General features: G+C 41.5%; 1 protein-coding gene across 1 annotated transcript; it reads right to left on the bottom strand.

Annotated features, from left to right (window-relative positions):
- Window positions 1-598: 598 nt before the first annotated feature.
- On the bottom strand, window positions 599-13,994 carry TUBGCP4 (tubulin gamma complex component 4). The gene is made up of 18 exons (XM_063412564.1): window positions 13,854-13,994; window positions 13,619-13,747; window positions 12,914-13,036; window positions 12,482-12,535; window positions 11,970-12,026; window positions 11,336-11,415; window positions 10,478-10,679; window positions 8,310-8,475; window positions 7,057-7,181; window positions 6,342-6,392; window positions 5,839-5,944; window positions 5,400-5,507; window positions 5,015-5,153; window positions 4,416-4,593; window positions 3,497-3,631; window positions 2,325-2,441; window positions 1,758-1,897; window positions 599-1,458 (listed from the first exon to the last, which is right to left on the bottom strand). Exons 1-18 carry the CDS (start codon window positions 13,929-13,931, stop codon window positions 1,446-1,448), a joined length of 2,001 nt encoding a protein of 666 aa, XP_063268634.1. The 5' UTR covers window positions 13,932-13,994; the 3' UTR covers window positions 599-1,445.
- Window positions 13,995-14,862: the final 868 nt, after the last annotated feature.

Raw genomic sequence — 14,862 nt, 5'->3', positions numbered from 1 at the left:
ATAGGCTGAAGGCCTCCCTCCATCCTCATACTATCTTTAGTCTCTTGCTTCAAAAGTGTGAAGTTTTTATCAATGTGTATTTTTTCCTCTATCATTTCATGGCTCAGACTTTTGACTAGGTTGGTCTGTAAATCTCACATCCAAACTTCAACACTTTCTCTAGCTTTCTAGCTTTTTCCACGGTCAAGAGCTTTTAAACTTTGCATCAGGCGCAGTCCTACCATAAACAGCTGTAATGCGTGGAAGGTGCCAGGTCTTACACTTGCGGGCTGTTGTGAGTGCGTGAGTGAGCGAGCAGAGGACATGTAACGTCAGTGTGAGCTGCAGGTGTGCAAATACCAACCCTTTGAGGGGAAGGCTGGTTTCCCTGGCAGCATTTGTGTTCAAATTGGGAAACAGTGATGGACTGAGGGTTCTCTTTTTCTCATTCAAATGGACCTGCATCAAGATGGTCAGTTTGTTATAGCAAGGCTAGGAAATCCTAGTAACAGGCAAGAAGTTCCTGCCAGATACCACTTTTCAATGACAGACATGGCCATGCCATGCTATTCCCTTTGCACTGGGGTGCAGACATTGACAATGCTCCACATAATTGCATGACAAGATGTTTTTATTTGGGTTCAGTAGGGTAGCAGTCTCTAGTGACATTCTAAATAGTCTGGAATGAGAATAGCACAGGTGAACATCCCAGGCAAGCATCTCCTTACCATTTTTCTGCCGACAGAGGGCACTTTCTACTTGAATAGGGTAAAGCTCCTCTCTTGGCAAGTGTGATTTTAGCACATAAAGTGTATTAAGTTGTATAGAGAAAGCATGTAATATCAATAGTGTCTCCATGACCTATACACATATATTAAACTAGTGCAGTGCATGAGAAGAGATTTAAAAACTATTTCTTCTTCTCCTTTACCTCAATTGAAAATTACTACTGCTGTTTCATTTACCTGGTGGTATTTGATTAGCAGGCATCATGTACTGTAAATCAGCTTACTACACAAGTGGAACTTCTGAATACAGCCAAAACTTCAATCATATTCAAAAACAATGTTACTTCCTCCATACTCAAACTTGAAGTGGAGCATAGTCCAGCTGAAGAGTGAAGACACTGTAGTCCAGCTGAAGAGTCCAGACATCATAATTCTGTTTTTCACTTTTTGAAAAGGTTCAGATTGCCTCTCTGGAAGCACTTATAAGTATATGCATGGCTACAGAAAGCACATTTTTATGAGTTTGGAAGAAATGGAATAGCTTTCTGTAATCGCTGGGAAGCCTCTGCCACGTAAGTGGCAGTTCTTGCCAATTCCCTTGGAAACAGTAGTTCAACGGGCAAAAAACAACTACAAATAAATATTCATTTGAGTGCAAACTCTCCAGCTGTCTAAGAGCACCAGTCTCCAGTGCTTGAAGCATCACTAGTCACAGCCTGAAGGAAAGGCCTTTAGTGCTTATACTCCAAAACTGCAAGAGAAAGGTACAATATTAAATACATGTTGAAAGGAATTCCCTTTACCAACCCACACCAGCATTTTTTGGCCAATATGAACTAGCAGCTTGTTCAACTTTCTGCCAAAAGAAACTCAATGGGCAGAAAGCATATGAAACACAAAAATTATCGTATGCTGATTTGTTACTTTTCTGTCATAGTATTTATCAACACTTAGTGTAAGCCAAAATAATTAGAAGCAATCAATAAAAAATGGCTTTGTACTTCAAGCACCTCAGGATAATGCTACAAGCAACCCTCAAGATATTCCTACCTGCCCAAGGTTCCTCCAGCCTGGGTGTAGTATTTGTTATAATCCAAGCGTAGCAGCAGCTGAGCTAAGTCTGAGTTTATCTGATGATTGCGAACACTAGAGAGAATCTTGAAGAGAAGTGATGACTGACGACTGAATCCCTACAAATTTGAATATGTCAGTTCTGGGCCGTCTCAGAAGAAAAGGAAAGCAAGCACCTCATCTCCATTTCTGCCTAACCAGTCCTTTAACAGTCTCAAGAAAAGAATCATTGCAAGAGATGTGATGCCTGTGGTCCAGGATAAGGTAAGCTGTGAGCCACAAGAACTCCTAGATGTTAGTTATCCAAAAGGAGGGGTAGAGGTACCAACCTCTGTCTCCTCTCTCTTCCAGGATCTGCCCCCATTCCACCTCTCTGTGCACACAGAATTTCCAACTCAAGAAGAGTTGATTAGTTATAATAATTACAAGCACTTACATAGAATATCTGGGCTTACATTCACTGTTGTTTTATAACTGTTAAAGCCAAGATAACTGCTTAGGCAAATGTTAGCATGGGAGAAGAGATCCACAGAAACACAGATTCACCTTCACCAAAATACTGAGTTGTGCAGCTCCCCGTTCATCTAATGGGCCCAGATTCTGACTGACCAGAGAACAAAAACTATGACAAAGATCCAGAATTTCATTTAAGCAGTGGAAAACCTACATGGGATAAAAAGTACAAATTAGTACTTGAAACAGAGTTCGAACACAGAGAGAAAGCAAGTACCTGAAAAGTTGTAGCATTCATAACAAAGATGTTACTGATACTGTATTTTTCAGTCAGGAAGGAAGATATCGATGTAGCATTTTTTAAAGGTTTTCTATGGAAAAAGGATTTAAATGTTATGCTGCATCTCCCCTCTGCCCCTCCCACAACCTTTTGCAGACACTTCTCGGAAAACAGCAATATGCATGAATCATCCAGACAGGCACAGGAGTTGCACACTGGCTTCTCTATCCAACCAGCAGGTCATCACTGCAGCCTTTGTGATTAAGAAGGCAGGATAATGACTAGCAAGAGCTATGGTTCAAGGCTTTGGTTTCACTGTTCTCTAAACTTTGAATTTCTTTTGTATCAGTTGATCTGATGGGGTAATTACTATTCTGACACTTTTATTCTATGATAACCTCATAGATGAGCACAGAGACACTGTTTCATTGAAACTAACCTTTGCAAATGTTTTTGTGAGGCTGTTTATAAAAATACCTCTAACTTTTTTTTTTAGTTTTATTTTATTAACAAAATTAAAAAGAGCCAAAGTCCACTTGGGAACATCTCAGCTATTCTTTTTCTCTTAAGTAGAAGAGGGAATTTTTCCTAGTCTAATGCATATCAGTGTGAGTCTCTCAGGATTACAGTTCCCACCACTATGCTCAGTTCCCACCACTATGCTCATTAGTTCTTTAATAAAATAACCTGTGATAAAAATATAATGATAAAATACAAGATATTAAGGTTAACTGAACACTGAAATAAGCCTGACTTAAAATTGCCAGGAATACAGCATTCACACTCATCAACAGTAAATTAGATGATCTTAATTCAATTATCAGTTATAGTTTATACCTTACTCTTAGAATTGTAGTCTGCAGTCTGCAGGAGATTATCACTGATCTGTTTTAAAAGATGTGATTTGTCGTATCTGTTCAAAAAGGTGTGTTTCTTAAGGCACTTGGAGAATTGGTAGAAAAAGGTGAAAACAAGACCTACTTACAGGTTTTAGGAGGATGAAAGACTGAGCCAACAAATTACTTAGGAAATGATCATGAGCCAATCGTATACTCTCAAAATCTCTTGTGGCGTTTATCTGCTGCAGAAGCTGTGAGAACTGAGACTCCAGTACATCTACCTGAATATGTGAATATGTGAAGATACCTCATTAGTGATTTAAGGAACTAGGAGTTCTACAAACCAGCCAGAAGCTTTGAACAAGAAACTTATATCTCTTATTGCTACTCTTATGTTAGAGGCTGAGGATCCCCTTCTCTCTGGCTGATGAATCAGGAATTATATATAAGAGCAGTACAGAATGGGGGTTATGCAATAATTTTTGATGTCTAAGTAGAAAGGGAAATGGTCATTTTCTTTAACTATGAAAAAGTATATAGCTAGCATGCATGTAAACATAGGTATTTGATTGTAGTAATTTCTGAATTTTATACTGGGAGATACCATGTGGAATCTTAGTGCAAAGGCTGCAATTCAAAGCTCAGCCAGATCACTGTGGAGAATTTAGAAATCCAGGCCCCCTCTCAATTCTTTAAAAACCAAACCAAACAAACAAAAAAGTCCAAAACTTAACTCAAAGCAGAGTTCACTTAAAGAGGCCAGAGAAAGGACCGGGATGGTATCTTAATGGTCCTTCAGAGATGAGTAGTTTCTCATAAACATTTAGTAGCATTAGAGAGAGCTACTGAAGAACTTCTCCATTTCACTGATTGACAAGTCCAAAAACTTTGTAATTGTAGCAGTAGTCTGTGAACTTGGAGGAAGCCCTAGACCTGAGAAGGAAATCCTGATTTCCTTAAGGCACAAGGAATCAGGAACCTGAGATAAGTCTTCAGTGCTTCCTTCATGCATTTCTGCCAGTTTCTGATTAACTGATACAGTTTATCTTTCTCTGTAATACTGACCTGCAGATAATACTGAAGATTGTCCACAAGGAAAGCCATGTGATCCCTCAGACGCCACTTGATGGCATCTGTTCTATTAGATTTCAGGTGTTTGCGTTGCATCTGGAGAGCCCAGCAGTGTTGTAGCTCAGCCTGGACTCGTCGCACACTCAGCAGGTATTTGAACACAACGTTGTACCTACAATCAAAAAATACAAAGTTATTTAAGACTAAAACCTTCCTTTGCTGCAGTTACTGGAGAATGTAACAATGCAGGACTGGAAAAAGTAACAGGAGGTGACTGCCCATAGTTAGGGCCAGTCAGGTCATGGCCCATGGCACATGTTGCAGAGTAAAATTTCTGCTTGTATTAATTACTGACCTAGAAAATATAAAGTTAGTTTCCATGTAAGGAGGGGAGCTGTCAATGAACACACTGTTAAAGTAGCAGTTTGTAAATTGGTGCAGATGTGAGTAAGTGGAATGAACCATTTTAAGGTTCAGGGAGCAATAGCTCTACCATTCTCTCCATAGAGAGGAAAAAAACCCCAACACATCAGTGAATGCCTCACATCAGGGAACATACAGATGAATACAGAAAGACCATATGTAGTACTTACTTCTCAAGAACAGCAGGAGTAAAAAGAATGTGCAGTGGCCATTGAACTTTGTAAGAAAGGCCCAGAGCAGCCCATCCAGATGTGGGGGCTTCACGTGGAGATAATTCCCGGGAAAGCCCTTCACGAGTCTGAGAAGTATCTAAAAACAAGTAAGGTGCCAAATTATGTTATGTTATCTTCTCAGTCAGTGCAACCATGGCAAGAAAGAAAAGGGAAAAGGGGAAGAACAGAATTAAGAAGGGCCGAAGTAGTTTACACCATCACATAAGACAGTAAAGGGAACAAAACTAGTGTTTCTTTAACTTGAGAGAAGGACAAGTAATCGATTGGAAAACAAGATCATCATCTCCCCTCTTAATTTACTTCTGAAAATGCAAGTAGATACCTTTATGTTCCTTTCCATGATACTCGATGGTTAAGTGAAGAAGAGGAAGAAGGTTGTCATCATCTAACAGCACCTTATGAGCAGACTGCTGAAATGCAATGTTGACATCTGACAAAAAAAACCCACATATCAGCACAAGATGATGCAGCTAGTGCTAATTTTGCACCCATTAATTATTTCTTCCTAGTCCTAAAAGACAACACTGATGCACTGTTGACAGTCTTTTAATTCCAGTTTCAAATACCTGCCATCAGAAGGTTTCTAAGAGATTGTTTTCACTCACTCTGTGAGACATTCAAGTTCACAAGTGCTGTAGGTTTCAAACTAATGACATTATGTAGAGTTAAGACAGATCTCTTCTGTACAGGACATGGCTTACTACTTTCCTGCTGCTATACCACAATGAGGAGAGTTTGATAAGCAAATGAACAACACTCACCATGTTCAGTTACAGCTGTAGGTGGTGTCTTTAACATGTGCTGTGCAGTGTCAATGAAGGCCTGAAACAGCTCACCTCTTCCCAAAAGGTAAAAGTCTTTTATTATCTGTGGAGATAATTTTTTGTACCTAACATACCAAAAACTGAGCAGAAATTTTAAGCATCTTAGCTGATAGCACCATTTTTATTATTGGAACAACTGCTGTTTCTAAACACAGCTGAAGAGCCCTGAATTTCATTCACTGACCAAAAAGTCTACACTATCTTTGATTCAAGATGCAAACTACAAAACCACATACACATACCCCTCTAACTCTGTCTCTGACCACACAAACTTTTCTGCCACAAGTTCTGTCAGTGTATACTCATTCTTGAGACTGAAAAATGAAAAGAGCTTTGCCTAAATGAAGAAAGCACAGAGTGTAAGGTAGTAAAGTATTTAATAGAAACAAAGAAGGGAAGAAAGAGCTGCCTTAGCAAAAACAAACTAGCAGTTGCATTACCTTCAGTTGTCCTAGTAGATCTGATTCCTCTACCATCAGTTTCCAAAGATGCTAGTGAAGAAACAAAAACCAAATGAAACAACAGAAACCTCCTCTCAGAATTATGTCACCCATTCAGAGAGAAGAGTAGCTGCTGTCTTAAAGCACTTGCAACACATACAAGAAGAGCACCTATACAAAATGCTATATAAAGTACAAGAGAACACAGTGTGTAGCAGACCCTGATACCAGTTAAAATTCTTGATATATATCGGCAAAAAACTCTGAGAAACCCGAAGACCTCTGACAAAAAAGGTGCAAATTCCTATGAAATCAGTTCTACCTCAGCTTTGTTCTCACTTCTCTAACCTCCTCACTTTCTTAGGTTCTCCTCCCTGCCCCAAGTGAAAAAAAGATTAAAAATTGCCAAAGCATGTTCTCAGCAAGATGCCATCTATTATGCTGAAAGCAAATGAAAAGTTCTGAAGTCATTTCAAGTGAAAGAAAAAAAATACACAAATTCCCTTCTTTCTCTCATGAAAGAGCATAATATTTGTTAATGTCCTTTTGTCATTAAAAGTTGGGTTTACACGAAGCTCTGAGACCAGTTAGAACAGCGGCACCATTCACGTGTTTGGTCAATCACTGGCACTGACAAACCCCTTTCTTCCATGTCCTTCAAAAAACTTAAGAGCTTCTCAGCCTGCATAGTAGTTACCCTTCCCAGGATGCTCACCTCAGCAACAGTGCTCCGTATCCAGTCAACCACTGATTCAAAATCCACCAAACTAAAAAGTGGTTGCTGCTTGAGTCGATGTAGCTCTGCTGCAAAAGTGTCCTCCTGGTTTTTTAGGATGGAGCCTGTGCAGCAATGAGAAGAGTTTCAGAGACTAAAACGTGATGATGTTTGGAGATGTGCAGACCCCTTCCAGCACACTGGAAGAGAAAGGTTGTCAGGGCAGCACTGTCTCAGGTCTGGCAAGGAAGAGGAGGCTTCAAAGTACAAGTACCAAGCTATCAGATTACTATTGCATGTACAGTTGCAGTATAGACACTTGCCATGGCAGTGCTGTAGTATCAGTAAAACACCCAAATACTTTCTGCATAAATGGTTGCCACTAAAAGGCCTTTTTCTAGGACTGAGCTAAATCTTTGAACCCACAAACTTTTCTGCCACTTTAACCAGTTGGTTTGGGTCTCCCCATACCTCTGCCCTTTTCAAATCTATCCTCTACTGTTTGAACTTGGGGACTGTTTTTTTAAACTAACTGACCTAGAAGACCAATATCTTTTTCCCTTGCTTCTGCTACTGCAAGAAAACAGTCCAGCTGAATTGGTCCTTTGTTCTCTGTAATGTGTCTCAAGTAATTTAAGTACTTTTGCATAGACATGCTAAAGGTAGAGCCACCACAGCAGTCCTCCCCCATTGGTGTAGGAATATATTTCCCAAACCACCCCCAATACAACCTTTTCAAGCTCTCAAAGTGAACCATCAGCTAGAATTTTCTCTCCTTTACTGTCTTTAAGGCTCCATATAATTTGTCTTTCATAGCAACTTTGGGAGCACTTTGCAAGTGAATCTCTCATGTTTGTGGATGCAAGTTAATCCCAAGACACCATTCTGGAACATACACTCTCAGAGCAAGACATGCCTTTGTGTCTGTCTGCAGCCTTTAGGGAGAGGGATAGAAACTGAAAAGAAAACAAGGCCTTTGCAATCGCTTCATCCGGAGGAAATCACACGGTGACTTGCTGCTGGAGACTATGTTTGGAAAGTGTTATTTACTCATCCTGTTCTTACACCTCTCCCTTGGAATCAATCAGAAGCAGAACACTGGGACTACTGCTCTGTCCTGGCACAAGTATCCATGTAGTCTGAAGAATAATAGCCAATAGTCAGTGACTGTTGAATTTGTTAATGTGGCATTTTGGAAATCACGTGTCAGTCACTCATAACTGAGCAAAGGTTGCAAGAAAGATGTTCCTTACCTTTTCTGGTCAGGTTAACATTCTGGTTCTCAAACATCTGAACAGATTCTCCCACAAAGAGGATTTTCTCAGCAACCCGTACAGGAATGTATGAAGGCAGCATTTCTACTCTCAAAGAAAACTGCTTTAGAGATGGAGCTAACATGTTCTCCTCCTCAATCAAGCGCTGCCAGAGACACCAGGCAAAAGAAATCAGGTGTAAAACAGTGTCAGAAAACCAGATAGAAAAGGTGTATAAAGGTGTGTGTGTGTGAGGGGGCATCTAAGAACATTGGAAGTAAGCAGGATGGTAGCAGAATTGATTTGTATCATGTAAGTAAGCCAGTAAGCTTCCTTATGCTTCTGGCATGCTAGCAGATCTCCCTAGAGATATTGCTTCCATCAGAGTGGAGCAGAAGAGGAAAAAGAAGGTAAACCTTTGTGGAACAGCAACAAATTGGCTGTATTTAAGGATTATGTTCCATAAGCAAAAGGAATTTTATTGTAAATGCAGTACATCAGTCTTCTGCTGCCATAACAATGTTAATTAGCATTACCAAAAATAACCCTCCCCTATACACATTTTAACACTGTTAGAACACCTGTGATACAGGCCAAATATAAACACCTCCACTACTGTGCAAATAGGTTAAAGATACAAAGGCTTGTTAGCAAAGATAAGGCAAATTTCTCAGTTCATGTGACAGCTGTTTTAGAACAACGCCGTAAGTTATTAATTTTTTCCTGAATGTTAATAAGGAACTCCAAGTACAGAGGCAAGATCTTCCTGCTGTCAGGAACGCAATACTGATAATTTCATCTGGCTCTCTTGTTACTAGAGAATTAGTTTCAGTGGCCTATAATCCAGAAAAAATCACCCAAACAAAGTTTTGAGAATGTTCGCCATCTACAAAATTCTTCATTTCAACAGAAGATTTCAGTACAAATTTATATACTGATGTTAACACATTGGCAACTCTTTTCTTAAGATTCTAGCGACACTTTTAGAGGAGGCAATACCCAAGTCTTTTATTGGCCTATCCCACTAAAACTCAAGAGTTGTTGCTTTACTATTTGACTGAAGAATTGCCAACACTGTTAGTCAATGAATGATACTGAAGAAAGAAGTTGCTTAGTCTTCAATTTCCACCATGGACCTAGAAGGCTCAACAATTTTCACTTTCTTTATCCATATAGTAAAGTAACAGATTTTTCCACTAACTGCCTTTTAAAGTTTTCCCATTTTTCTCTGGGTGTATTCTGTTTTCAGCAGAGACTGTTGGCACAAGGCACTTAATTAGTATGTGACACAGAGTTTCTGTGTGGACACAGCCAAGCTTGCATGCACCACACTAACTCCGTAAGTGCCCATGAAATGTTTTCTCACCATAAACTAGAGAATAAATTTAGAGTTGAACTTGCTCCACACTGTTCTCTGTTTAGACACTAATCAAATGCTCAGTTTGGAAGACTATTCCCCTGAGAAAGCTGCTTTGCAAAAGAGCCCTCTAATTGTATAGCATCTACAGGAAGAGTTACCACATTTCACCAGTGTGCTGGCAGGTTGCCTCTTACTTAGCAGTCCCTTGACTCTCACGTAACACATTTTCTACCAGTAATGTCAGTAGCATTAACTGTTAGGTAACATTTGCACAACTAATGGTTGTGCAAGAAAGGCACCTGACCCAACTGCCCATAGAAAGTGTGCAAATCAAGTCAACAGCCAAGTTCCTCAAACCCTGTTCCTTGCAATTGCTCACATTACCAGCAATGCTTACCTGAAACAGATCACAGTGTTGACCATAAGGAATGAGAAACCAGTCAGTCAAGAGCAGTGGGTATGCGGTACCCATTACTTGACATCAGTGTCTACACAGATTCCATCCATAGGGCTTTCTGCCCTGGGGTTATCAAACTGTGCCAAACAATAGATCTCTGTCCCTTATGCCTAGCAGCATCCTATTACAGTATTATTTCAACTTTTTGATTATATTACAGTAATAATAATATTACAGTAATATTAATATTACAGTATTATTTCAATCATTTCAATTACTTCAATTGACCACTACCTAGAGGTTTCAGTATATGTTTAGTCTAGCGTAGCTCACACTGAAGTAGAATACAATAAACTTCTTTTTTAGTTCCCTAACGACCAAAGATGCCAAGTTATGACTTGTAGATCTTACCAGGTCCTGCAGTTCTCGTAGCTGTTTTCCTGTAAGTCCCCCAATTCCTAAGTCATCGTCATCTTCTTCAGCTTGGCTAGTGACATTTCCAGAAGAGGGGCCCTGTTTGATAAAGAACTCTTCATGTTGATCTAGTAGCAATCCATGCAGCATCCAGGCAGAGAGCTGCTTATACATGACTCCATGACACACAGCCAGAATCCTGAGGTCAAGAGAAACAGTCAAGTCAGGCCTTTGCACACAACAATCAACACCTAATTGTACGTCATTCCAGAAGGTCCAGTTGGTCAGTCAGGCAGCATGGCAAGTACTAAATGGCTAATGTGGTATTTTATTTATTTTTTTAACAGAGAAAGATGGACAAAACTAGAAGGTGCAAAACTAAGATAACATATTCTCTGAACATGTGGCTTCTACATGGAAATCTGCTAGTATACCAGAGGTATGTAAGTCTGCAATGGCTGCTGTTTCCACTCAAATGACTTTTAAGCAGTTTGACTTTCTCCACAAGGACATACAAACATCACAACACTCACACAGTCACATTTATCATTTTGAAGGATTAAAGATCAGTAACAGGTCTACGATATGCAAAACAATTCACGTAGAATTCAAAAGAAGAAAAAAAACACTGGGCCTCAAGTTTTCTGAGTCCTTTATCCAAAGTATGGAGAAAGGTTTAATTCCCACCACAAATCTGCTTTAGATAAATAATGGGGATGGTGACAGTTTTCCCCTGCACGGTACTCCTGCTTTTATACCATGCAAGGCTGTTTGGCAAGTACTGTTTCAACAGTAAGAAACGCTTTGACACTAACTCCAGAAGAATGAAGTAATAGTTTTACTGTATCTACATACTTTTCAAGAGCACTGCGAACAGGAGGCAACCCCCCACAGCTATGTTTGTGGACTGCCTCCAATATCTGGCATCCATGAATCTGCAGAAAGAAAAGGTTAAACTAGGTCTGTTATTTGGATCGCTACTGACCTTTTTACACATTTGAACATTATACTTTCAGCTAACAAAAAATGCCATCACAAACTGATCAAGTCTTAGAGAAAGAAAGGTGTAACATGCTCCATGTAGTGATGGAAAAGGCCTTCTATGTGTGGCTCTACGCTCAAGCTTCTCTCAATACTTTCCCTTATAAAAATGTAAGCATCTCTGGATTCTGAAAACATTAGCCTCTGTCTTTTTTATTTCAGGCAACAGTCAGAGAAAACACACTCAGAAAAGAAAAAAATTCCAAGCACCAGCATCATGTCCTATAAAATTCCAGATATCAGAAATTATGAGATAAGGGAAAAAGTCAAATACAGTGTAAATGAATTTGTAAAATAGTCTCAATACTTACAGCAGAACTAGTAATAGGGCATCCATTAATGAAACTACACTATTTTCTAGTATTAGAAGTCTGGGATGGGGGCAGAAATTACTTTATCAGTTAAAGAGGAAACCTGTTCAGAGAAACTAGCAGCAATTTTACTGTACCTTCTGAGTTTTGATCTGTTCCACCATGACCATCACAGAGGGGAAGAGTAACTGAAACTGCAGAATAAGAAATTAAATATTGATTTAGGCTGTTATGTAAGGAAGAGAGAAAACACCTGTACTTGAGTAACTGTGGACAGCAGCCGAACACAATAATTTAATGAAACTATTATCTGTCTTTCCCCACAGATTAGAAACACGACATGCAAATCTCTAGGAAGTATGTCTTCCCTCCACTGGACTGAGATGCACAAAGTTACTATGTTCCAGCAGTAGCTCATGCTAAACACAGTCAGTGAGGAATGTGTGAGGGTCAAGGTGGAGGACCTTAGCTTTGTGTTGAAGTGCAGGTGATCCTCTGAGCATGATTAAGGGACTACACATGTAGGGGCATTAGATAGAAATGGCATGACATGATGGAGTAAGCCTCATTTATCCCACCCACTTTCTTATTAGACTCAATGAGGGATAAAAGCAGCAAAGAACACTACCTCTTTAATAACATGACATACCTGGTCCAAGGAGTAATTAACATGCGAGATGGAAAGATGTGGGTCAGCCAGAAACTATAAGGATAAACCAATTAATGAAGATTAATTATCACAACCACTGGATGGTGACACTACCCAAGATATGACAGCTACTAGTCTAGCAGAGATTAATCAAAACCTCTAAAACTGAAAACACAGTAGCCTGAGACAGCACTGGGCTCTGACAAAGAGCCCTTCCTTTGTCTGATGGAAGAGGGGACAACACTTACTAGGATGAAACAAAAGTTACAATGGCATCTCACAGGAATAATTTGGAAGGCATCACTAATGTGGAAAGAAAAATACCTTATTTCATCTTAGAAACTACTACTAGCATGTTTATTGCAGAAATGACAAGTTTCCACAATCTGTCAGCAGCACTACAGCCTCTTGCTTTGTGTCTCTCTCCTTTACCTCTTGTTCTAGGTCAAGTAGTGCTTGTCGATAAGGCTGCAGCACTGAATCAAGACCTGTGCAGAAGGCTCTCAAATAAATGCCATGCAATCCACCCTGGTTTTGCTGAGATGGATGGTGATCCTGAAACAAAACAATAAAATCTGCATCAGCATCCTAGTGCAAGTCTGAAGAGTGACGTAATTATCTGTGCAGTGTCACAGCAGTAGTCATTGCTCCAAACACGCTGAAATGCACCTTAGCTCATCATAAAGTGATCACAAAATCAAATACAACCTTGTCACCATGAGAGTTACTTGAGCAGATTTATATTTAGCTCTTTTGTGGACCTATGCAAGTGCTGGGAGCCTCTGGTACCAGTGCTTCTTTTCACTTAAGCATGCCTCTTGGATCTCAAGGCTCTTCACAAATCATGAGGCTAGTCATGAGCATCCTGCTCAGTTCACAAACCCTGGCCAGTCTATTGTAGTCAGAAATTATTACAAGACTTCCTCAAGAACAAGGTTTTACATTTGATTAATCCTTCACTGCTCTCTACCTTCCCTTACATGCATTGCAGAGAGCTTTCTGGAGCTCTGCTCGGTGCTCTCGGTGCTACCGTGAGCGCTGGTATGGGCCACGGGCCACTCCTGTCTCCTGGGCACCTTGGCCTTACTGGCACCTGCCGCGCTCTTCCCGGGAAATACCACGGCCCGGCGGACCCACCTGCTGCTGTACGTGTCCCGTGTACTGCTCCACGAATTCGGCGAAGCGGATGTAGTCGGTGCCGAGGCGGCACAGACGGTTCAGGACGCTGGTCTCGCTGGGGTGCAGAAACGGCAGTTCCTGAGACACCTAGAAGGGGAAACAGCGGTGACGGACGGATGAACAAACGGGCTGCGCAGAGCGGGGACCAAGCGGGGCGGGGTCTGGCTGGGCTTTGGCCGGGGCCGTGCCACACCTGGAGGCCGCCGCGCTTGCTCCAGGTGAAGGCCGCCCCCGGGTACCCGCTCAGCGCCAGCAGCAGCTCGTGGATCATCCTGCCGCGCGGGGCCGCGCGGGGCCGCGCGGGCTGCCGGGAGGAACGCGGGGAACGCCGGGAACGGCGGGTGGGGTGCGCGGACGAGACGCGGGGCACGGCGGGGCACGGCGGGGCACGGCGGGGCACGGCGGGGCACGGCGGGGCACGGCGGGGCACGGCGGGGCACGGCGGGGCACGGCGGGGCACGGCGGGGCACGGCGGGGCACGAATGGCCAGGGGCGGGGGCACAGCAGTGGGGGCCGCGCGAGGGCGGGCACGCCGGAAGAGGCAGCGGGAACGGCTTAGCGGAGCGGGGCGTGAGGGGTGCCGTAGCTCCTGCTCGCGTCCCGACCGCTCCAGAGGCGCGTTGGCCTTAGCTCGCGGTAGGAGGAGGGCAGGGCAGTAACGGGTGGCTGTGATGGCAAGTGCCGGTCCGGGAGATCCCATCCAGCACAAGAGCAAATGCGCAGCGTTCTTGGTAGACTTGGTTTCGGTATGCCTCACTAGCTTTCTTTATCGGTTTCTCATGTTATCTGTCAGTGTTTTATCAGTGCCAGTTTTACCTTTCTCCATTTTTTATGTATTGCTTTTCTTCACTTCCTATCGTAATCCGGGTGGTCTTTTAATCAAAACTAGTTTCTAGTTTGAAAACTATGAAGTTACTTAATAAAGTGGTCTTCAGCACCTTCTTTTTCATGTTCCCCCTTATTTTTGACAGTGTTTTTCTCTATGTGCATTTTTACTGTTCTTCATTTAGAAGAAATTTGGAAGTGTTAAGGGTCATCTAATATGTATTTGGTTCAGCTTGCCACAATAGGGTCTAAAATGTAGGAAGAATATGGGCATGTATTATCTATAGCTATACAGCTTTATGTGTAACTCAGGAGCCCCAACATTATTGTTTATCATGTATGAGTATAATAAAACTATCTTCTTTCTATTGACAAAA

This window comes from Prinia subflava, chromosome 15 (assembly GCF_021018805.1).
Source record: "Prinia subflava isolate CZ2003 ecotype Zambia chromosome 15, Cam_Psub_1.2, whole genome shotgun sequence".
NCBI classification, from domain to species: domain Eukaryota; kingdom Metazoa; phylum Chordata; class Aves; order Passeriformes; family Cisticolidae; genus Prinia; species Prinia subflava.
The sequence above is the reverse complement of the archived record's forward strand: the minus strand, read 5'-3'. Positions and strand labels throughout refer to the sequence as shown.